Here is a 24,957-nt window from a genome sequence, read left to right as displayed (position 1 = left end):
AGGATTCGTGTTATTGTTGTTGTTTCGCTTCTTCTTTTTCTGGCTCCTCCTCCTCAGTTCGGTGTCCTCGGCTCTCAGGCTCCTGGGTCGCTCTGTGTCCGGGATGTGCCTGTGTTCAACATGGAGAACAAGCGTGTGGAGGTTCCCGAGGGGGTTCTGGACGACCTGTGCAGGTGACTTTGTTGGGGGCTCTGCTGGGTGTTTGCATTGAGAGGTATTGACAGCACGAGCTTGGGGCACTACAGGTCTCAGCATTGCCTGGCTACTGGGAGTACTAGTTGCGCTACATAAGTTAGCTTATTTGTGTCATCAAAGTCCTAACCAGAGCTTGTCAGCTTTTTATTATATGGGCAGCAAGCACCCTGTGTAAGAAGCAACTATCAATTGTCACCTTTACTGTCTGGAACATCTGCTGCCTGTCACTAGTGTGTCATAGCATGTGCCCCCCTCTGGATGCAGTGGTTTCTCCTGATGACCTCTACATTGCTTCATGTCACAGTAGTGGTCAGCGGAATGAACCACAGCGACCAGAGGGGGGGCACACCCAAGTGCAGCTTGGACCTGTTTGGAGAAGAATGTGGGAATGTAGGTTCTTCTTTTACAGGGTCTCTTCAAGCCAGTGAGACAATATGTTTTAAGCTGTTAGATTACTAGATTTTACTAATTATTTCTTAGTTTGCCAAGCTAGATGCTGGTTCTTGCAGCCTGAATAGCTGCATCTTATGGTCACAAGAAGAAGAACTGGGACCCGCTTTTGATTCTAAGACCTAAAATAATCCCTTTCTAGGCAGTCCTATGTGTCCTAGTCTTAAAATTCAGTATATACCATCTGAGATGAGCAACATCAGCATATGCTGTGCCAATGTTCATTTAACCTCCCTGGCGGTATGAATACTAAATAATTTTAAATGTAATAGCGGTACATTTAAAAATCTTTAGTATTTTTAAATTTCCCGCCTACCAGCCTGCCCTCCAGCCACACACTCGCAAGCAGATGTCCATCTGCCATCTGCTTCCCACTTCTATAAAAGCAGATGTTGGCTGGTCTGGAGCATTTAGGTGTGTGTTAACACAATGCCAAGGGGGAAGGACATCAGTGAAACAATTGTTGTTGCCCATCAATCTAGGAAGGGACATTTCCAAACAAGATTAAGAAGTTGAAAACTTTTAAACAGTTACCAATCTTCCCGTGAGTGGACATCCAGCAAATTCATCCCAAGGTCAGACCATGCGGTGGTCAGAGAGATTGCAAAAAATTCAAAAGCTCTATCTCAGACTCTACAGCAATCACTATGGTAAATGTTAAAGTTCATGATGGTAGAATCAAAATAAAACTGAACATGTATTGCTTGTTTGGAAGGGTTGCCGGGACAAAGCCTATTCTCTCTAAAAACAACATAGCTGCACAGTTTAAGTTTGCAAAGTTTCATCTGAACAAACCACAAAGATATCTGTCGTCTACCCAAACACCTCTTGTTTTGCAGCCACATGACCTGGGCACCTTTGCAGCCATTAAGTTGACTGTGAACTTTTATATATATATATATATATATATATATATATATATATATATATATATATATATATACAAAAGTATTCTAGTTTCAGATGTGAGGCCATCTGTGTGACAGCTGAAGCTTGGCTTAAATTGGCTTATGCACCAAGACAATGATCCCAATCACACCAGCAAATCTACATCAGAAAAATAAGCAAAAGACTGTAAGTCCAGTCAAAGACCAGACCAGATCACAATTCTGCTGGGGCACCATAAGAGCTGTGCAAAAGTACAAAAAATGGGGTAAATAGATAAATGGGCCTAAATTCTTCCAGGAGAGACTGATATGATTCATGGCTCCATTTTTGTTATAATGGTACAGTGGAATCTGCATGGTTTTACATCTGAGATTAAAAATCTCATTTTGGAGCCTTCTGATGGCTTGATTTTTTATGATGTCCTGATACATAAACCATAAATTGTAAGATTTTCTTATTCCTGTGACTGTATGATCATTCACATGTAGCATGCAGATACGGGTGGGCATGCTGTCCCATACAATATTCAGGATCCCTTACGTCTACCTAAATCACCTTTGAACTGTATGCAAAATGTACCTGAAAAAAATAATTATTCTTACTTTACAGCTGTGTTTCACATTGCTGGCCCAAGATCCATATGTTCCTGTCATTGTTACCTGAGCATCATTTCAAGAATTTTTTTTGGATTGAGCAAATTTTCAACACAAACTTGTTGTGCAAAAACTTTTTATGTAATTTAGGAAGGGGAGAGTGGAATTTTTGTGTGAAAGCTATGACGTTGTATATTGTTATCTAGTATTTCTTCATAGTCCAGTTCCTTTTTCTTTTTATATAGTGGGCTTATACTGAAAGATTAGACAAACTGGCATTACAATCCTGTAATCTAAAGAAATACACCTTGCCTGGTTGGTGTTCTGATCTGCTGCTTTAATTCCTTTACCCAGAATGTATATACGGCTCAGGTGTTTGTCACGCTGGTAGCTGCATGCTTTTTCTGCTGTGTGACTGAGACTACAAAAACCAAAAGATCCGCTTTACATCCAGGAAATGTACATTCTTTATAATGTTCCACAATGGCAGTTAATCTCACTGTATAGGTCCTCTATCATATAGGAAAGTTGGGGTTCTGTAAAAGGCATGTTTGCATATCTTATTTATACTCCAATATTCACTTTCCAAGCAGAACACTGAAGAGATAGATTGCTTCTCTTCTATATAGGAGTGCTGGTGTATCTCCAGTGGCCTGATATTTCCCCTGCACTGTCAGATCCATTCCCTACCCTCTCTTCTTAAGGGAATATCAATACTATGAAATAATATGGGACTGGTAAGGGTCTATCAGCCTTCAGGTGGTACAATTAGGCTCAAATGTATCAATATAGCTTGAAATTTAGTTGAGTTGGTATAATTTTAAAAATTATATGTAAAGGCAGGTAATTTGCATTTCAAAATACATTTCAAAATTAAATTTATGGAATAAACACAAAGGATGCTACCAGTGAACACATAATCTTCCAGCAAGGTTACAACTGGAAATCAATGTAATTTATTGACTTTCAATCAGATTTGTGTATGTACAGCTAACTGAAGATGGACCTAGTTTGTTTCTAATCATTGATACATGTCTTATTTCTTTTAAAATCCACCTGTACAGATAGAACACCCATTGCTGAATTCTTACAAGCTCAGGGGCTGCCATTTTTTTGCCATCTATGTTTCTTGGTCAGTCACTGATCTAGAATAAGTGTGTGTATACTAGATTCCAGGGCTCCATCCTTGTACATACTCATTCTTTCTTAATGTCTTAAGTTCTTTGTGCTTTCCCAAAAGCGACAGAAGTACAAGTTTAAACCAACTTGCATGTTTATTCAGGGATCCTTCCAAAGAACGCTAATTCAGCAGCCATTTGTGGTTACACTTTATCTTTCAGGCTTCATCTTACCTTTCTGTGTTGAGATACAGTATTTACCAATCCCACACGTCTGTTCAATTTTTTCCTCTTGGTACACCACCAATTTTAGTCTTGTGTGCCCCTTCTACAGTTAGGCTAGCTAAACCTGTGCAATGGTTCTGGTGTGTGTACAGCGCTCGTCGTCCATTGTCCTTGCGGATCCACGGACGATGGTTGTTGAAGGATTGTAATACAAGTGAAAGTGGAAACAGCAGCAGGGTTCTGCTCCCATCGTTCTATCCCCTTTTCTCTACATAGAGCAGAATGGTTGTGTATGTACAGCACTCGTTCATGCATTGTGCAGTCGTTGGAAAGGATTGTGAAGGATCCTTTCCAATGACAATTGTTGCATGTGTGTGTATGTAGCCAGTTAACGTGAGCTTTATAACTATTGACAGTGGTATAATTTCTTCACCAGGAAGTAGTTTAGCAGCACTGCAGTAGAACCTGACTCATGATCTTTGTGTATTTTCCCTATGGGGCTTAGTTTATATTCTGTGAATGCATGCCATACAAACTTATCAGAGAGAAATGCTGGGTAATGTTTTTCAACCAAATGTCATGAGCAAGGTCTTCTGGTGTGCAGCACTCATTTTTCTTTTCTTAAGAGACTACTGCCCTTGGTGGACCATATCTGTGACTGCTGATTTATATCAAGCTGAAGAATCAGAAAATCCTAAGGAAAATCTAAAGATCTGTGTTTCTGCCTAGAATTTACAAGCTTATTAAGTTAATGACTTAAGTAATCAACCCAGTGTTGCTTCATCTGTTATCTCAAATACAATATACAAATCTTATGTAAAGTAACACATTCCTTTTTCCTTTTGTGTATAGGTCTCTAAACGGTGAGCTTGTATGTTTATGGCTTTTATAAGGACTGTTATGGCTGTAAGGTTATGCTAATTTCTAGAGACCCTGATCCCCAGGACCAAGTGAAAGGCGGAATCATGCCCAGTGGGGTTACACACAGCAATACCAACCTGGTGGGGGTTTAACCCTGCTACATTAAGCCAGAATGAAAAACAAAATTGGCTGTACATACACAAATAATAGCTTGTTATAAGTATTACTTTTGTATTGATGACTTGTATGTTTCAGTGTAAGGGGAAGTAATGCCTTCTATTTATTTATATAGTAGCTTGCACAAAATATATAAAATATAAATGTTGATTGGTAAAAGCTTTGGGATGACTAAATTGGCCCTTCTTTTTCTAGCTATCTAGGCTAGGCAGGGATACAATACTGACCTTCAACATGTTCTTAAATTCTAGAATTAGAGAAAATATATAGAAAAATGCTATTGGCATTGTACAGGAGGTGCCTGCTGGTTTAATCTTGTGTTCTATCTGGTGGTGCTTATGTAAACCCCCCAAGCAGCAAAATACTGTTGCACACTGAAACCGGCATATTCTTGGCCATTTCTGTTGGCAGCAGTGAATCATTCAATATCCCGTAAAAGATGATCAGAAAAATAGGGTTGATTTCTACCTAATATTTTGAACATATCACTGGTATTACATCAGTTGTGACTGGTCCACATCACAATACCAACTCTGTTGCTTGCATAAACTTTCCTTACATTGAATTGCATAAAGTCCAAAACCTTTTTTTTTCCTATGGTGTTGCTCCCACACAAACACAGAACAATCTTTCGTTTGTAGGTTTTCATTATTATTCTTATATGATATGCCAGTCACATATTAGCAAAATAGTTCATTTTTGAAAGCTGAGTTTGTAAATATTTGTAGGGTTTTTAAAAGGTTGTTGTAATATCAGATTTTCACTGGCCAGTACTAAAAATGGAACCCTGTGATTATTGCTACCGTCCACGTTGTGTATTTATCAAAGAAGGCAACGCTTGTCTGGCTTTGCAATATTTTCATGTTGTTCGGTCAATTTGTCAACAGTTTTCATAAGATTTTTTTTCTTTCTCCACAGCCGATTTATTTTACACATTCCCAGCGAAGAGAGGGATAATGCAATCAGAGTGTGCTTTCAAATTGAACTGGCCCATTGGTTTTACTTGGACTTCTGCATGCAGAATTTTCCAGGCTTGCCTCAGTGTGGGATAAGAGACTTTGCTAAAGCAGATATCCTTTAATTCTTATATATTACCTATTTTGGAAAAAGCAATACAGACTTTTATACAATTTAGTAGTTTGCACTTTCAGTAAGTTGTATTTATGGGTTTTAGTTGATTGCAGCTTTTTTATATTTAAAGCTAAACACTGACACAAGCCGATCTTGTCTTGATAAAAGTGTGTGTGTGTGTGTGTGTGTGTGTGTGTGTGTGTTTTTTTTCAGAAAGCAAACCCAAGATTCAAGTATTTATTCCAGATCTGTGCAATAAAACAACATAAATGTTTAGCCTGTGTGCAAGTTTCCTTTAGTAAAGACTGGTCCCTCTCCCCTGGTTTTGTATCCATCTACCATTATAAGTTTTCTGGAGACATTTAGTAGTTTGTGGGCCTACTGAGTCCCTCCTATAGCTCTTCTTCCTGCACAGACTATGTACAGCTCAGTGATTTTGTCATTACCACTTTACAAAGTAATAACTGGGTTTGCAAAAGTTTTGGGCTACACAAAATGGATTTATAAACAAAATGTATATAAGACCAACATACTATGCAATGCTGTACATTAAATAGGGGTTGCAAATGACAGGCAGATACAGAAAGTGACACGAGGAAGAGAGGACCCCCGAAGAGCTTACAATATAGGAGGTGGAAGTATCGATTGAAATGTAAAGACCACCACTTGACCATCATCATATACTCTTCTCTCAAGAGCACCCTTGTAACTCCTTTTTTCCCAGTTTCCACTAAAATAGCTGGTGTAGGTAGAGGTAGGAACGTTTACAGCACAAGCAATCTATTGTTTGACTAGTCATATTGCTTGTAACTATTCATTTTCTTCAATCAGAAATGTTTGTGTTTGTGCAAATCCATGGAAATGCAAAATAAGTCAAATGCAAAAAAATGTACAATAACACTTGCATCTGTCTCTACACAAGTACTTACACTGCCTATCTTGATGTAAAATGTAAATATTTTACCGGTCAACACTTTAGTTTTCCTTTACAACAATTGCACTATTTCAGCATTGCCCATTTTTACTCCCCAATGGTGAAGATGTACAGAGGGTTTTGGATGAATGGAAGGAGTACAAAATGGGAGTGCCTACCTATGGTGCCATTATTCTTGATGAGACCCATGAAAATGTGAGTGATTGGTTTATAGGTCAATATAAATTTCCCTACCTATTATGGTGCATGCTACTTTCGGGACCCCACTTACAAGAATTTATGGTTTTGTAGGTTCTGCTTGTCCAGGGTTATTTAGCCAAGTCTGGCTGGGGCTTCCCTAAAGGAAAAGTGAATAAAGAGGAGGCTCCACATGACTGTGCTGCAAGAGAGGTATGTTTTTCTCGTCATACTTTTTTTTTTTTTTTTTGCAATGTTGTATTGCTACATGAATATATTGCAGAAGATGACCAGCAATATTGAAGTCCACATTTCCAATGTAAAGCATTAATCCAATCTCCTCTAGTTCTCCATCATAGTGCATCAATATAATACAATAGGACATTTAATTCCTAGCTTTTCTAGCATAAACTCACTGCTATCCTTGGTTTTGCTATATTCCTTTTTATTGTGAGATTACCAGTATTTATACCTCTAATTAAACACCTTTTTAGTTTTATAAAAAATAGTGTAACCATAACATCAATTAAATAAATACCTGAACATTTCTTGTTAATTTATAAAAGCCACCTTTGTCTAGACATCCAAAAGCTCCAATCCTACTTCTGAGCACAACTTTTTTAAATGTAATGTTCACAGCCCCAGCAGACTCGGAGCTGTCACGCTTTAGACTTCTCTTTCATGCCTTCCCCAAGCATTCACATTAAAGGAGGGACCGAGGAGTTGGGCCAGCACAGAAAGCAATTACACAATCCCAGAAGAGGAGAACATTATGACAAGGGTAGGGAGCTTTTCCTAAAAGTCACTTTTTTATCCCCTGTCAAAAGCACATTGCAAGTGTATAAAAATAAGGAAAGAAAACCACTGGAAGCATTTAAATATACTTCTTCTATACCTTTATCTGCAATCTCAAGCTGTGACTTCTGCAGCTGTAGGACTCAGGATACAAATGTACCCTGGTTAAAATTTTATATCTTGGTGTAGGACTATTGCAGTATATGGCAAAGTTACAATGTATTCCTATTCCATAAACTGTTGTCTTATCAAATGTGAATTGATCTGTTTTAGGTGTTTGAAGAGACTGGCTTTGATATTAAAGATCGCATGTGCAATACTGATTATATTGAGCTGAAGATCAATGACCAGTTGGCTCGTTTGTATATCATTCCTGGAGTCCCGAAAGACACAAAATTTAATCCAAAAACAAGGAAAGAAATAAGAGTAAGTTGCTTGAAAAGTCTGAGAACAAAATTTGCTTTAACTGTGAGTAGTTCGTGACACATTAGATGGGGTATGTATATTGCATGTTTATGTATCTGGTTTTGCAATCCATGTTCTGCACTATTTAAAAACATTGCAGGTTTGTGTCACCAGCCCCCATGACAGACTTGCTCATTCGCTTTTACTAAGGATCTGTTCAGAATGGCCAATAGGTCGCAGTGTGGTTACCACTTCACCATGACTGAACCATTTCCTCAGCAGAGAATCTGCAATTAGTTTCTCCACCCTGGAACCCCCCAAAAATGGGTTCTTTAAAGGACTTCTGTTTTTGTTCAAGCAATCCTGAGATCTATATTGTCTGTGCACACAGCCAGGCAGGTGACACCATTTTGTTAGTTTTAAGAAATGTCGTTGTAGTATCTCTCTGCCCTCAGCCTGCTAACTGGACAGTGCAATGCTGTTATAATAAATATAATTCACGGGTATCTGCCTGGAGTTCAGTTACAAGACAGGAATTCCAGGGAGTTCTGGAAGGAGGCTGAAGTAAGCCAAGTAACTGTAGCTTTAGAGCTTTACAGCTCCTCCGACATAACAGCTTGTTAGTAGAAATCCTGGGTGGAATACCTTTTCCAGTCAGCAGGATCTGCACAGTAACAACCTCATTGTTCTTTCTTGTAGAATATTGAATGGTTTCCAATTGAAAAGCTGCCTTGCCATAAGAATGACATGACTCCCAAATCAAAATTAGGATTGGCACCTAACAAGTTCTTTATGGTTATACCATTTATAAGGCAAGTATTAAACACTGGTTCATGTCAGTTGTTGTCACTGTATTTACTTAGGATAATGGGTTGAAGTTACACAATCTTGATTTCATTATTTATTTGTTTAGACCATTAAGGGAATGGCTTCAGCGAAGACTGGGTGACTCCTCTGACAGTGATAATGGATTTGCTTGTGCTGGTAACACACCATCCAAACCTAATGGGGAGAAATCAAAGTAAGTCATCATAGCTGTTATATTGCAAATATTTTCTATTACCTTTTTCCTAACTTCCCTAAACTGACTCAATGATCCATTTATAACTAGCACAGGGTGCCACAATTTGCACATGTGTTTTCGTGTCCACAATTTCATGAGTAATTCCTCAGTGCTGTCACAGATCATACTTCCTCTTGTGTTCTTATCTATTTTCAGTTAATTATTGATTGCAAAGTCATAGGGAAATGAGCAGAAGTGATGACTCTTAAGCCTGATAAAGCATGCTACTTCTGTACTGATAACACTAAGCAATAAATACTTAAAAAATCTCACCTCAATAGTCTGACACTGAAGATCATTAAACCCTGAAAAAAGAGTGTGCTTTTTATTTTATCAACGGGAATGTAGAATGATAACATTCATGATCCAAGAGGCAATTGTGGAGATTTGCATCTTGGTTTTGACAACAATTTGCTTTCCTTTATTTTCTGAGAGAAAAGTAATCTTTCCAGAGTTTAATACATTACAATACAGACTAAGGATCTAAACCTATCTTGATCTATCCAAAAAAAATGTACAACTTTTGCAGTTTTCTAATCCTTTAAACACCAGCCACAGCAGATGGCATGCTTTCAAGCATAAACATGTTTTGTTTCTATGCCTCTGACAAGTTAGACACTTGGTTTGCATAGTCTCCATAGTAATAAAACCTGTCAGACCATGCTGTATTTTAAAACGTCCGGTGTTATTTGTTTGATATTGACTTGGCTCTCCATAATACCTGTCACGTATTAGTTGTCACTTTGTATTTGGAATCAAAGATATAGACTAAAATATTCTAAAAAAGTATATTCCAGGTGTCCATTAAAAATGATTTATCTATGTGGATTCTATCCTTCTTTTGCTATTGAGCACCCGAGAGACATGAAACATAATTTTGAATGGATTGTTTCTTGTTGCAGTCCTTTATTGTGCAGCAGTGTTCTGTCTACAGTTCTTTCTCAGAGCTTCTACATATAGAGGACTGTAGAGTGAGACTGAATACCAAAGTTTGTGTGTGAACCTAAAGTAACCAGGGGTCTGTTTAAGTTTAACTGTCATTTGTGATTTATATGGGACTGTAAGCAGCTGATATGTTCCTAATTTATCCATTCAGACTTCTGAAAAAACTCTCTGCATATTTAGGTGTGTATAAAGATTAGTACATGTTGTATTTAAATTCACAGCAATTTGTTTTCTAAAAAAATGCTTGTTTTTATTTTTCTGTGTGAACTGAAAAAAATGAACTAGAAAGTTAAGAAGATCTTGGTGAATGTTTAGATATGTTGGTTTAGGCTTGGTCTACACGGACTGTTTCTCCAGCGTTTAACCTGAGGCTTGTAAAGCCCTTCTTTGAAATCCCTATGCAATACAATGGGTTAATCTACACCAGGACGTTTCCTTGAAGGTTGCTTGCAAGCTTTACAAAATTAAAACGCTGGAAAAAGCGTGTAAACACTTCCATTGATTTCAATGGAACGTTTTACCGTGTTTTCCAGCATTTTAAAAGCAAGCTTTAAAACTCTAATAAAAGTGCATAAAAACGCATATAAACGCAATAGGAACGTGTACATGCGTTTTTAAAAAAACGTCCATGTAGGTCCCAGCCTTAATAGCGAATTTGCAATTCGTTTGATATTTATTTTTATTCACAATAATATACACTTGTATTGTCAATGAACTTGAGCCCATCTCCACCTAGTGGACAAATCAAAAACTGTATCTATTTGCTCATCCCAACATTTTAATCTTCCTGCCTTTTAAAGCTGCGTACACACTTCCAATTTTTGTCGTTGGAAAGGATCTTTCACGATCCTTTCCAACGACAAGGGAGTGTACGATGCATGAACGGTGCTGTACATACAGCACCGTTCATGCTCTATGGAGAGGGGAGGGGGAGAGCGACGGAGCGGCACCCTGCTGCGCGCTCTCCCCTTCCCTTTCATTAGGATCGGCTGTCGTCCGTGGATCCGGCAGGTCGGTCGTCCGGACGATGGACGTCACCGACTGTACACACGCCAGATTTTCGCCCGATAATTGGCCGATGCCGATTATCGGGTGATAAAAATTTGACGTGTGTACGTAGCTTTACAATGCAGCACCCAATCTCCAGGCCTAACTGCTGTATTGTGAGTGCACAGCCCTTTGTATGTTTGTTTAAAAGGCCATTATATTCATCAAGATCTTCCAAAGTCAGGTTTGAGCAGCAAAGGTTCAAAGGAAATGTTCCATTTGTTTAGAGAACCTGTCACTTAACTCGTTTACAAACATTGAAGCTGGCTAATGTGGCTAATGTGAAGATCAAATGTATTTTGCTATTACAAAAGGTATTTGTTTTAAAATATTTATATAGTACATTATGTTTTAAACTGTTTCTTTCTAGACCCAAAATGCGCTGCATGCCTCAGTTTTCTGAACCTGCTCATGCAGAACAGTGGACAAAGCCCAAGGTAACACAAAAGATTTATAATGCTTTGATTCCAAAATGGCTGTTCTAAATGTGCTTCTCAACATATAAATTTTCAGTTCAAAAATATTTGCAGAAGTTTCTTCTCCTCCCCACTTTTCTTCCCAAGGTTTCGTCTTTGCAGTTTTAGTCTCAAAACGATATTGGCCCTAGGCAGAGACCCTAAGCAAATGCATCTGTACCTACTGATGTGCTCCTGACATTGATCTCCTTACGTTCATTTTCTTTTTTATTATTCCCAATGACTTACATCCAACTTCAGCATTTAGAGCAACCACATACTCTAGGGATAAACCTATATTCTACTGCACAACAGTGGTTTACCTGAATGAGCTATTGGAGACTCGCAAAACAACACTATTTTTGTATCTTATGCTCTATTGTATTTTATGATATGTCTGTTAATCATTGAAAAGCAAAAAAAACTTTAATATTCTTTGTGGAGACTATTTTTACTCAGCCAAAAAGGGGGCTTGTTGTTAGGTGGATTTACCTTGACTAAATGTTGCACCAGAAAAAAAATAATTTGGTTCTAACAGCTAATAGATCTGCCTCTCACTTGGCTTCAAAACTTCAGTGACCTTTTTTTTCACCTAGTGTTTTTAGGCATTTGTACCTATGTGTAAGAAGGTAGGTGTTTTGCAGTCCACACAGAGTTATCATATAGCAAGATTTCTGGAAAGACCAACAGGCCAATTTTATTACTGATGCTTTCATCAATATATATATATATTTTTTTGATAGAACCAGAATCTTAAGAGTAATGGTAAAAAGCAACATCAGGATTCTCCAAACCAAAGGAAGAAAATAAATGGGGTGCACACATCACAGGTCAAGCAGATTACCCTTCTGGTAAGTTTTGCCCTGATCTCATGAGGGATAATTGGTGTATCAAATGGGTTCCCATTATTTTTGGGCTGCTGTCTGATTTGTATCTGTACAAAAACAAATGTACCTGCATTTATATAGTGGTCCATAAACTACTGCAATGTTCATATACATAATTGTTGTTTTCCAGAAATCTGACAAGAAACCTAACCCAAGGAGACTTCATGACAATTTTGATGGGGGTAAGGATTATTACTTCTAGTTTGGTGTGATCCATTGGAAGATTTTTTTTTTTTAAATATGAAGTAGATTTTTAGGTATTCTTAATGGTAAAAAAATTTCCAACTGGCTGGTAGAGTGGGATTGAAAGCCTAATGGTTTTCACATGTGTTAATCGGAAATCAATAAATATGAAACTGCAAAATGTCACAAATATGCAGACCCATTACCAGTGTAAAAATGTGGAGGAAATAGGGTCCGGATAAGAGATGAAAGTGGATATCTATTCAGTAGCTCCTTAACCGTAAAAGGGAAAGTCATTCTTTGAAAAACTCCTTCATTGCCTATTTGCCTCTGTGTTTCATCATGATATTTATGTGTTGGGGAGGATATGGTATAACCATTATCTTGTGGTTGTTTGGCAGATTGTTCATTCGGTATGGTCTATCCATCTGAGGGACGGCAGTGTGACCTGAATGGAGCTGAAGCTTGCTATGGGACAGCACAGTACCCCTTCTCTTCCAAAGCCTTTCTGGGCTTCCGATTTGACAGGGATGCCATCATGAAATCTTTGGATCTCTAACGCACCAGCAGTTGCACAAAGTTCACAAGGGCTTCATGTGTCACAGCTGAGATTGAGTTGTATTCAAGCCTTACCTTCCTCAGGTGTTTTTATTGACATGCAGGGATTTCCTGGTGGTTTGAAAAGCTCTGTCCTATGGACAGGACTTACTGCTTGGTTCTGTTCATTATCTGTGATTGTGAGTGACTGGTGGAGGGGGGTATTTTTCCTTCTTCTTGCACTGTTTTTTGCAATAGCAATTTTTTTACACACAAAAAACATGTTCAGTGTTTAACTTTCCCACCATCTGTATTCAGTGGGCATTGTCTAGCTGTAGTAAGTCTCATCTTCCTGATATATATGACATTTGTTGTAGCTTGAATGTAATATGAACATATTGTCAGAGGTAACTTAAACCTTTCTGCAAACCATTTAATGGGACAGGGGAATCCTTAGTTTTCTCATTGCCTTGTGAAAGCACCTGTTTAAGTTTTTAAACCTCTTTAATTCCGCTTTGAAATGTTGGTTCACCTGTACCTCTGTCAAAGTGGTCCTAAATGCAGGGCCTGTTAGCATGCGTCCTTTGGGGTTCTTTTCCTATGCAGTGAAGGTGCCATGCAGCATGTTCTGTGTTTGTTTGCCCTGTTATACAACTTAAGCTGAGCCTTAGTATATATTAACTGTGATATATTCGTGTGATCTGTGTTGTTTACCATTAGACACAGGTTAAAGTAGATGTAAACACAATCACTGAAATGTTAAATTTATTTTTTTCATGTGTTAAAATTTACTTTTTTAAAAGTTAAAATCTGAAGCTTTAAAAAAAATACCTGATAATCCTACCATACAGGTCCTTGATCAGACAATTCAATTTTAACGTCCAGCTATCTTGTAAAGGTGATGCCTGTGTGTTGCCTATATTAAGGACCACACTTATCAGAGGTCTCATGACTTGTCAGTGTGGCTTCTACATGTATTTGCAGTTATATGCAACTAAAACCTCTGTTTTTAATCTGAGTACCCCCTTTGTACTGGGTGTCTGCATAAAATGAATTGAGGGCTAAATAAAGGTGAAACAGTATTTTGTTAAAAACCTGGAACTGGTATAATACACAGTTATTTAGCAAAACTAATTTTATCCAGTTAAGGTTTACATCTACTTTGTTTTTTACATCAGTGTTTCACAACCTGGGTTCCTCCAGAGGATGCTAGGGGTTTGTTGAGAAATGTATGCCTCTCAGGTCAGAATAATTTACACCAATCTTTTGTTTCTTATCTGTAAGGGTGAAATTCCCACTAGCCAGTAATGTAAGAGTCATTCCTCCCAATGACCTCCACACTAATGTACTGGGGGTTGTGTGTATATTTAGTAATTATAGCAGGGGTTCCCTGAAGACATAAGTTATTTCAAGGGTTCCCCCGTGGTTAAAAGGCTGCTTTAGACATTTTGTGATCCTTACAAAGTATCTTAACTGTACTGCTAAAAAAGTGGAAACAACCCCTAAAAAGCATGCCAAACTATATTGTAATGCAAGTACTATGCTATGTACAGGTGAACTCACATTGCATATAACATTTCTCTACTTAGCTTTAATGTGAATTTCTTTAAACCTCTGACTCTACAATAATTATTTGGTATCCTGCTGTTTTTTTATTATACACATATTGAGCACTGAGTAAGATTTGTAGCACATTCAAAGGGAATGCATTTGCTTTGCATCCTAACTCACGCACTTCTGTTGAGATTTTCTGTTTGTAATTATGCCAGCCAGCACATAGAAGCACGTCATCTTTCTTTCTTTCTTTTTCTTTTTTTTTTTTTTTTTTTCCTTTTCCCCTGTCACTTTGCTGCTTGATTCTGATTACAGTTTTATGGGATATTGATCTGTAGATTACGAGGATTATCCCCTAGTCTACAACATCTAAAGAAGCTGAAAAACAGAATTAAGTTGATGGTGGCTGAGCCACTTCTCAATTGGTTATCTGTGATGTTTGCTGTGTAGTCCATCATGTACTTTGAATCCTCTAACCTTCACAAATCCCCATAAGCTACTAATACAAGAACCGCTAATACCTAGTGACCACCATTTTTTTTTTTTTTTTTTTCTGTTCCTTGCTGGTTTTGTTAGATTTGCGTCTCCTTGCATTTAAGCTAGTGCGTGATACAGCAGATTACCAGAACACATTTGTGTAAAGCATATCATTCAGCAATTTGTACATTGTGTGTAAGGCAATTTAAGGTATGACATTCATACCCGTTCTTTAGTGTTGATTGAAACATGGTGCCTAAGATGTCTTAAAAATGCAGCCTTGTCTTGCTTATTGGATGCTTCTCCAACTTGTGAATATTGTGAGCTACCTGCTTTAGGAACCATAGAAAGCAATTGCATAGCATGCCTTTTGTAGTATTTGTATGGTTTAAAGTGAATGGCAACTGGACTAATATCATCTCCTCCCTGGAGCAAACCTACAGGGAGAAAAACATGGAGGCTGCATCTGCCGACCACCAAAAAAATGCAAATTACCTGTAGGATGCTGCTGAGAAGAAGTCGGGACACCTGATCTTTCTGTTTGCTATGAGCCTGTGACTTAGAAGCCACTGAATCAGCACAACATTTTATGGAAGTGTTTTAGCAATAGCAATCTCCATGTGTAAGTAAAATTACCATGAAAAAATATGGTGGTTGCTACTACCTAATTTCTTTCTGTTCATGCTAGTTGCTGGGCGGGTATACTGGTCCTTGGATTTTTATCATTTTTAGGTCGATGGCCAGAACAAGTATTCCGGTCTGGAAAAGCAGAAGCCTTTATTTGTGATGTTTGACCTCTGTAAACTCAGACATTCTGCATGACCTCTAGCATTTTCATAAAGGGATTATCAATAGCAACCTTAATAATTACCTCATAGAGAGGTTCCCTTAAGGGTTTATATAACCTAATAACCCTAAAAAAAACTATACAGCATAGATTTATGCCCCTCTTTTCTGTGTATTCTTATATTGGGCCATAGATCTACGCTGGCAAATGTTTACATTTTATGTACATGCATACGTAACTGCAGGAGAATGCGCATGTTCACAAGGGTACATACACGTGTATGTACCCTTGTGAACATGCAGGAACGAATGCTGCAGTGTGCAGGCAAGCTGTGGTTGGGCTAATACCAGTCATGGTCACAGTGAAGGCCCAGGGACATTGAGTCCCAGCTAGAGATTGCTGTCATTAGGCAGTGATCAACTGACAATGCAGTGATGTAAAAGCGCTGTGTTGTGATAAGTCTGTCTCCTTCTGCCCTTTAGACTAAGTTTCATTTTGCAGACCCCTAAAAAGGCATAGCAATTACCACTTGTCAGCACACCAGAAGGTGACTAGGGGAAGTAAATGCTGCCTTTTTTTTACCTCTTGTCTAAACTTACCCTAATGTCAAACAGCAGAAAGAGAGGGAGAAATGGATTGCTACACCATGTTTATACATTAGTGTAGTCATCTGAGATTTAAAAGAAACCCCAGAAAAACAAAAATGTAACTTTATATTTTTTATCTTGGCTCTCTCCCAGCACTTCCTATACTCACTCCCAGTCTTCCCAGCTAGGCCCATACATGCAGTCTGTACTCTTAATTTATTCCTATGGAGTATTAGTCTGGAACACAAGTTTATACTCTAAAGCTGTTCTTCTCAACTAGGGTTCCTCCAGAGGTTGGTAGGGATTCCTTTAGCCATTAGCAATTTGGACCTCTTGGGTCACTTACCACTTACACTATTGAACTTTTTGGCTATCTGTAAGGGTGGCATTCTTCCCACTTCCCACAACAATGCCAATGTACTGTGAGGAGTGGGTAAAGTAAAGTCCGAGGTTCCCTGAAGACCTGAAAGTTATTTCAGGGGTTCAAAGGTTGAGAAAGGGTGCTCTGAATCCTCATAGGAATGAATAGGTGCCTTGACGAGAACATTTTAAAAAAAACCCCTGCGTAATCTCATCAATGATAATGTGCTGTCCATGTGAGTAAAATACTGGGGAGAGCTGGGGGCTGGAAGGGATATGATACAATGCATCTTTGGTGCAGTAATACTTAAAAGCTTTCTAAGTGGAATTACTCTGGTTGTAAAGACACAACAAATCCCTGACCTTAGGGGATAAATGGGGACTTCACACTTTCCTAAATTCAGTCATTACCTTCTAAGTATATGGTTTACTGACATGGTGCTCTTTGCAAATGTTTTGGAGTTGGGGTTCTCTTATCATTGCATTAAGCGGACACTCTAAACCATAGCTAGGTAGTGCTTGGGAAGCTGCCTTGACACCTCTGGAAGTAGATCCAATTCCTTTATTTGTGAAAAGAGGTGAGCACAATTTAGGTACGTCTGGGAAAACTCACCTTTTTTTTTTAGGTGTGGGGGGAGGGTTCTGAAAAACAAAGCTCCTGTTTTATAGAGTCCTTAGTTCACTAGTCCTGTTGTAGACCAGGACCTTTATTTTTATCTGTGTATTAATGTTGGATCACAGTGATGCACTAGTAGCCTTGCAGGGAATCATTGTATTACAGTTGCATCAGGCGGGGAGGGGTGACTTTGAGAATGAGAATTTGTTGCTTAAAACAACCGAGGAGCTGTTGGAGGAGAGAATCCCCTTCCTTAAATAATTCTCATCACCTTTAAAATACTAGACTGCAATTACTGACTTGTTTATAAAAGTGGGACAGTGATGCCCCCCCTTATGTTTGTTACATGTCTCTTAGAAGATCACTGACCCAGGCAGATAAAGTTCTAACCTGCATATATGTTCTAGGTCACTAACTCGCTAAGTATGAACACCCCACTGTTTGCACGATTATAAACAAGTAAGCAGATGTTTTTTTTTCTCCTTTTAAGGTTTTTTTATAGGCCTCTAACCCAACCCATACAAACTTTATGGTGTAGAAGAGCTGCGTCTAATTGGCTTCTTTAATAGGGAGATCCCAGCAACCAATCGAAAACCGGTTTTAGTGTCCTTGTTGCTGATATAAAATGATATTTGTTTCAATACTATTTTCTAGCACTTTTCCATCTCTGGTGCTTATTCTATGGCCTTATTAAATGAATCCTGTACACTTATTGTTTAGGTATTTGAAGGTAAGGGGACTTACTTTAAATATAACTTTATTTCCTCACAGCATACTTATTTATTAGTAGTTCTACACATTTGGTAATGTTGCACTGGTAACTTTTTTTTTTTTCTGGTAAGTTTACAAGTCCTGGGTACTGTCATAGCTCTTTACCCCAGAAACCTATTATTAATTAGTAATAATAATTTACATATTAGTTGGTGGCATTTTTTTCCCCATTACTCTTTATATGGGCCACACTTTCAGTGACCATTTTTACAATTTGGTTGATAGTTTCAGTTATGATTGTTCTTTCTTGCTAACATGGATAGGTCCTTTTTTTTTTTTTTTTTTTTTTTTTTTTTTTTTTTTTTACCAAACCAATTACCTGACTATGCTGCATGCTGTCAAGAGGAAAAGGTTGAATAATTAAACCCAAGCCCATCATAATTCTCACTCATTGAATCTCATTATTTATTTTTTTTGCCAGGGAAATAAAAAAAAAAAATGATTTCCTATCGGCACTCTGTTGACAAGGTCATTAAACCCAAGCAAATTATGAATTTATCTTTGAACATTATTGAAATTTGAATCGTAACCAAAAGAGATGTTTTCCAATTTAAGATGCTCAATAATGTCAAAGTAGTACAGTCATTTTCATGAGATATAAAAACTGCATTCATTCTTCAAACAACGTTGTGTTGTAATTGATTTACCAATAATTGGTTACATGTAAGCACACCTAGGCAGCAGAATTATAAATTGTGTTCTCTCTCTTTTTTTGCTGGGTTGCGGACGTGGCAACACATGACAAAGTTAGTGATCCTAGTTGAAGTTGCCATAGGAATCCATCCCCTAAATTTTAAGCTTTCTACCAACCCCTCCTGTACTTGGGGGGGGGGGGGGGCATTCCACCTTACTACTATGTTCCATTTTCCATTATGTTCTTATCAAACCACTGAAAAGTGCCAGGTGGTGCGCCTAGTTAAAAGAGCTGGGGAGAACGATGATAAAGTACCACTCCCTTTACGTGGTTTACTCCCTTACTGTCTTTATTGATCCAAATTTGATAATTGGTGACTTTGTAGGGGCGGTGAGTGGTTAAAAGTGGTTCTTTAATGGCTGATTTGTAGCCAGGTACATAATCTCGAGTTGTGACCCTAAGGGGGATTAACATGGGTATTAGTTGCTGCTCTTTACTTGTGTTTACATGTACATGTGTTTTGCTACGTAAATAGTGTTATAAATAACATGTGCTTTAGAAAATTGCACTTCAAGGAATCATAAAATATCCACAGTAACAAGTTAATTAAATATTTCCCATGTTAAATTTTTGAATCTATGAAAATGACTGGAAAGCATGCATTGGTAAAGCATAGGATGGGCTGCTATTTTCTTTTTGAATAAATATATCATGTTTTTTTATGCAGGTCAACTCCTGGTATCTTTTTTATTTGGAGTGAACATATATGTTGGTATTGAAAATCTCTCTCCCTCACCCTGCCCGACTAACATTTTTAAGTGATACAATTGTTCAGTTTAGTGCATTTCTTGATCTATGGCTTATGTTTTGAGTTATGTGCCCCCCCCCCATCCTTTTCTATTTATTAACATTGTGAGTTCATGCAATATGGATATTTCTGGTTATTATATAGTGTTGCTATATGCTATACTTGACAAAGTCCCAAAGTCATGTCAACAATAGCACAGTCTAAAGGCAATTTTTTTTTTTTTTGGAGGGAGGGCAGGGGGAAGCCATTTAACCTAACTGCATATTTTATGGGATGTGGGAGAATACTGGGGTGCCCAGAAACTTGCACATACATGTTGAGAACATACAAACTCCATGCAGAAACTTGAGTGCTGCAATGTCAGGAGTGCTAGTGACTGAACCACCATATGTACAGGTACCTGCTTTTATCTCCTAGTTATTTTTATTTTTTCACCATAAAGCTGCGTACACACGGCAAATTTTTCTCGCCCGGTAATCGGTATCGGCCAATTATCGGGCGAAAATCTGCCGTGTGTACAGTCGGTCATCGTCCATCGTCCGACGACGGTCCTGGCGGATCCATGGACGATGGACGACGACCGATCCTAATGAAAGGGAAGGGGAGAGCGTGCAGCAGGGTGCCGCTCCGTCGCTCTCCCCCTCCCCTCTCCATAGAGCATGAACGGTGCTGTATGTACAGCATCGTTCATGCATCGTGCAGTCTTTTCTCGTTGGAAAGGATCGTGAAAGATCCTTTCCAACGAGAAAAATTGCAGGTGTGTATGCAGCTTTAGTACAGGTGCCTTTATAAGGATATGCATTATTGAACTTGAAGATAAATTATTGACCCATCGAGAAGATAAAAAATTCTTATGCAGTTTTTGTTTACTAATCATTTACATTTTTAATGTTTGCTCCCAATTTACCACTAGTTTTTCTATTATGTACTACAAGGATGTGTACAAATATTAGATACCTCCAGCGTGCACTGTATATTAACTGATTGATATGTCAAAGTGGATATTATACCAAGCCATTAGCATTAAATGTTGATCCCAGGTCTGACGTAGCTTTGCTGGTCTGTTCCCTTCACAGCACTGAATTGTCTCTGAATGATCTTTGTTGTATAGATGCAGCTAGTTGTTGGGGTGTAACCTCACCTTACTTCCCACTATGAACTGATATAAAGGTAGTTCTGTTATGGCAGCTGTGTGGCTATTTCAGTGACATTTTGTGACAGAACCCCTGGTGTTTCTTTACCTTTAACCTTCTTTTTTTGTTGTCAATACTGTGAAGTTCCAAGTCTCTGACTTGCATACTGTCCACATTTCTGTATGAGCGCCAATACCTGTAGTGCGCTGCTCCGCTCTCTCACTTCTTCTGTACGAAGGTTGTAATTAGAAAAGTTTTAAAGCTATCAAACACTTAACGGCATTTTCCTCTTTTTAGGATAATGGCCAAAGAGTCAAGTGTGAGACCTCTCAAGGTTTGTTCACTTTCATTGGACTTTCTAGGATTATGAAGGATTTTTTTTTTCATAGAAACTTTGATACACCAAATATTCTCTCAGACTTTTAGCCTTACTCAATTGACATTTATACTTTTAAGTTTTGTAGTTCAAGGGTTTTCTCCCTACATGGTTATTGTAAGAAAATGGAGCTCCCCTTGTGCTGCCATTTTCGTGACTGGTTTGGATGGGCTTTGGGCTTGTCAATCACAATCATTTTTGTGATGCTTCAGATGTCAATCAGAATTTACTTACCTGCACTGGACTTGCCTAAAACAGGTTTTATATTTTCATAGACTTGTACAAAAAAAACTAAACCCACTTGAGAAGAATAAAAGCTTGTCAGAACATGTTCCAGAAATCTATAGGATAGGGTCGGAATTTTATCAGAACTGAATATATATTGAGTACAAATCGCTATATGTTAGCAGAGCAAAATATTTTGCACATTTTAATAAGACGTTTCAGCCTGCATGTTTGACTCTGGTAACTTTCTATCTCGAGCACTTTAGTAGTGGAATGATGTCCTTACAATCCCTATTGTTATAGCTTGATAATAGGTGGCAGAAACACCAACTGCTACAATGAAAGTGTCACTACACAAGAGGTGACAAATACATAGTGATGCCTACCAAATATTGTTTTTTTTTTTTTTTTTTTAATTGACTAGTGTAATCATTTTACAGATGATGGTTTTCTAAATGTAGCTGCTATTACCATTGATGTGTGAAGTGCAGTTTATTATAAAAGGCTAACCATACACATAAGATATATAATCTCATGTTCCTCTTCTAAGTATTTCAATTCTTTTCCTTACCTACCTGTACATCTTTGGGGAATCAGATATGGTTACCTTTTTCTGTACCTGAACTATTTAATTTTCACATTAGTCAGAGGAAAGACACTGCTTGTCTTGTGTATATTGTTAGCCTGAACAGCCTCATACACCTGGGTGTAAAGATGGCCGGTGACAGGAAGTCCTCACACCTTCCTTATGTGCTAGAACTGAAAACTTATCTATTGAATGTAAAGCATACAACTCGTCTTTGCAAAAGAAATGTCTCCAGCGTTCAAAGGCTTTCACACTACAGCTCTTAGTTTTAAGTGTGGCCTTTCCAGTGTTAGAGGAGTATGTGATCCCCATGAAGGTGAGCTCCTTCAGTTAGTGTGCTCATTCAGCAGACCGCCTCTCTAAACATAAGCCATACTGACGGGGCAGGGGGAGTGCTGTTTTCTGATATGTTCTTCTCATGTGGTGGAAGCATGGAGAATCCTTGTTAGTGAAATAAAAAACTCCGACATAGATCTTGTCACTGATGATTTCTGTCTTGTATGTTGTCCATCAAGATATAACATGTTACTAAACAGCAATAAAATTAATTTGTAAAACCACCCATTAATGTGTTTTTGACTTTTTGTGCGATCATAAAAATCTTAAGTCTTTATGCTTGTGTTGCGCAAGATGTATCTTTTGCCATTCATTACTGAAATGGACAATATTTTAGTGTGTGTGATCCCATTAGTTTAGAAAGCCACCCTGTGATAAATGTACAGTAAGTGGCAGCACACCCTGGGCATGGGCATAGAAAAGTCTCAGGAACTTTGCCCATTGCTGTGCATCACAGTCAAGGTACCACATCACAATGTACTGTGTGTACACACAACTTCTTTTAGGTGTACATCCAGCCTTCCCTCTTGTGAGTGCCAAGGTGGTTCAGATGTAAACCCCTTTTGTACCAGAGTTTTTACATTTCCCTACAACCACATCATAACAGAGTAACTGGGACATATTTTTGGGGGCAGACAAATAAGACAAAATTTGTTGATTTGCACCTGATTTATAAAAGGTAAAAATCTGCACATGCCACACCTGCTTCTTGGAACTTTATTACCATGAACCAAAACAGTAGCTGTAGCTTATGTAAAATTCCTGTAACAGGCGCATCCCAAGCTTTATACTTATGTCATTAGTAAGTATATATATTTACATTTCAGGTTTAAATTTGAGTGTATATGGTAAACTGGTGAGGCAGCTTTAGTGTATAGATGCTGTAGCACTCAAGTGAAATTATCCTAAGGGATATGAGATTGTTCCAGCACAACTAACCACTCTGCTGATAATTCTGGACATTACATCACATTATGGAACTCAAATAAGACTCAAGTCACTATTTCCATTTATGAAGTATTTATTCTGAATATAAGAACATTTGTAAAATAAACGTATTATAAATTGCTCTGTATAAATAAATGACGTTTCTTTTTTTTTCTTTTTTACATTTATGTATCAAATAAACATCAAATGATCATTTGCTAGAAGCGGGAGTATTCGGAAAGGCATTGAGATATTGTATGTTTTAAGATTCCAGTCTGCAGCATAGTCAACACTGTACAAAATGTTCATGAGATGGATGGCATTACTTGAATCTATTCAGCCACTGGCTGGCATGAAATCTGCTAGAAAAATTAGCCTATCGTAGTAGTGTAAAAAAAACAAAAACAAAAAAAAAACATGCAGTACCCCAAAATAGAGAGTCCAAACAAAGTGATAGTACACTTAGTTATTTGTAGGAAGAAACCAAAGGCAAAAAAAAAGCCCTTTACAGGTTTTTTAAGCTGCTGACTAGAAATAGCTGACAGTCAGCCAGGTTCATGTTTACCAATGTAATGCTGGCTGACTTGGCTGTCAGGCAGGAGTGCTCCCTGTTAAGTTCCTTATCAGGCAGATGATAAAGAACATGCCAGGAAATGGTACGATAAGAAGGCTTTAGAAGGGTTAAAGAAGGACTGCATGGAAGAGTAAATGTGTGTTTTATAAATGCAGCATCCATTTTTTTTTTTTTTTTTAAATAGGTCTGCCTAACTGAGGAATCCAAAATTTTTCAAGCACTCAGTCCAGCCAGTCATGTAGCCTTTACTGTAAAAGTAAAATACCATTTAAAAAGTACAGCAAACAACATTGCTCACCTCATTCTAAAAGAAAAATAACCCATTGGATGTCAAGTTACCACTCCAACTCTTTCTGAATCGCCTGGAGTGGAATCTGATCTACATTCCTGTTTCAGGTGAGTGATGTAAAATATTTGTCAGGATACAGTGAATTGGTGACATCTAGAATCAGCAAGTCAGTAATGCTGTTGGTCGTATTTTTCATGACCAGTGTCCTTTAAAAACCAAGATTTTTTTTTTTTATTTTGCATACATGTTAAGGGGCCTTTATGTGGTGGTATGGCTTGACTTGTTTGCAAAGACTTTTTTTCCTCTTCACCTTCAGTGTTAGAACATTTATATACATATTAAGGTTACCTGTGCTGATCAGCTGGACTGAATGTTGTAGAGTTTTGTACCATGAATTTCCCCACTCAGGTGCACCTTTCCCCTGCTGGTTATTTAGATTTGAGTAGCTGCCAATATTCTGGATGTAGCGCAGACATACAATCTGGGTCTTTACCTGTATAATAGGGGAGTCTGGGTGTTACTGAACCTTTATGGAAGCTGAACGCAGGTAGGAAGGATTTTTAGGTATTTACCATGGCTATAGGAACACACTTTACTAAAGTGCCTTGGTGAGACAGCTTTGCTTTACACATATTTACAAATCATTGGCACAAAGTAAAAAGTTGATTTAGGTATTTTGTGCTGACCAGATAGATTGGGTGCTGGCTTTATACAGCACTGAAAAAAATATGTATATAAAAGATCATTCAGATTAGAAAATTCTGGCACATATCCCATTTTTTTTAACCTCTAGTGGTTCTGTGAATCTTTAAAACGTGAAGCTATAGTTCACTTCAGCCAGTTGATTTTCCCAGTCAATTACTATGGTTGTCCCAGACTGGCACTAACAGCACTCTCTATCCCTTATATTT

At 38.0% G+C, this 24,957-nt stretch overlaps 1 protein-coding gene across 3 annotated transcripts; it reads left to right on the top strand.

The window, feature by feature from the left end:
* DCP2 (decapping mRNA 2) lies at positions 1-24,253 on the top strand. 3 transcript variants are annotated; one of them, XM_072416086.1, is made up of 11 exons: positions 1-173; positions 5,426-5,577; positions 6,580-6,707; positions 6,804-6,902; positions 7,758-7,910; positions 8,589-8,701; positions 8,803-8,910; positions 11,315-11,381; positions 12,143-12,250; positions 12,417-12,468; positions 12,871-22,480. In XM_072416086.1, exons 1-11 carry the CDS (start codon positions 121-123, stop codon positions 13,026-13,028), a joined length of 1,191 nt encoding a protein of 396 aa, XP_072272187.1. In that variant the 5' UTR covers positions 1-120; the 3' UTR covers positions 13,029-22,480. The 3 variants fall into 3 exon arrangements, with proteins under 3 accessions (XP_072272187.1, XP_072272189.1, XP_072272188.1); XM_072416088.1 differs by lacking the exon at positions 12,871-22,480 and adding an exon at positions 23,942-24,253 and having other exon boundaries at positions 2-173; XM_072416087.1 differs by lacking the exon at positions 12,143-12,250 and having other exon boundaries at positions 2-173.
* Positions 24,254-24,957: the final 704 nt, after the last annotated feature.

The sequence above is a fragment of the Pyxicephalus adspersus genome, chromosome 6, assembly GCF_032062135.1.
Source record: "Pyxicephalus adspersus chromosome 6, UCB_Pads_2.0, whole genome shotgun sequence".
Classification (NCBI taxonomy): domain Eukaryota; kingdom Metazoa; phylum Chordata; class Amphibia; order Anura; family Pyxicephalidae; genus Pyxicephalus; species Pyxicephalus adspersus.
Note: the sequence above shows the minus strand (reverse complement) of the source record. Positions and strands in the feature narration are given on the sequence as shown.

What these genes read in the sequence shown, in the direction of transcription:
- DCP2 (XM_072416086.1), top strand. Translation starts at nt 121, where the DNA reads ATGGAGAACAAGCGTGTGGAGGTTCCCGAGGGGGTTCTGGACGACCTG. An exon ending in TTGATGAGACCCATGAAAAT is followed by an intron (nt 6,708 to 6,803) that starts GTGAGTGATTGG and finishes ATGGTTTTGTAG; the next exon opens with GTTCTGCTTGTCCAGGGTTA. An exon ending in ATGGTTATACCATTTATAAG is followed by an intron (nt 8,702 to 8,802) that starts GCAAGTATTAAA and finishes TTATTTGTTTAG; the next exon opens with ACCATTAAGGGAATGGCTTC.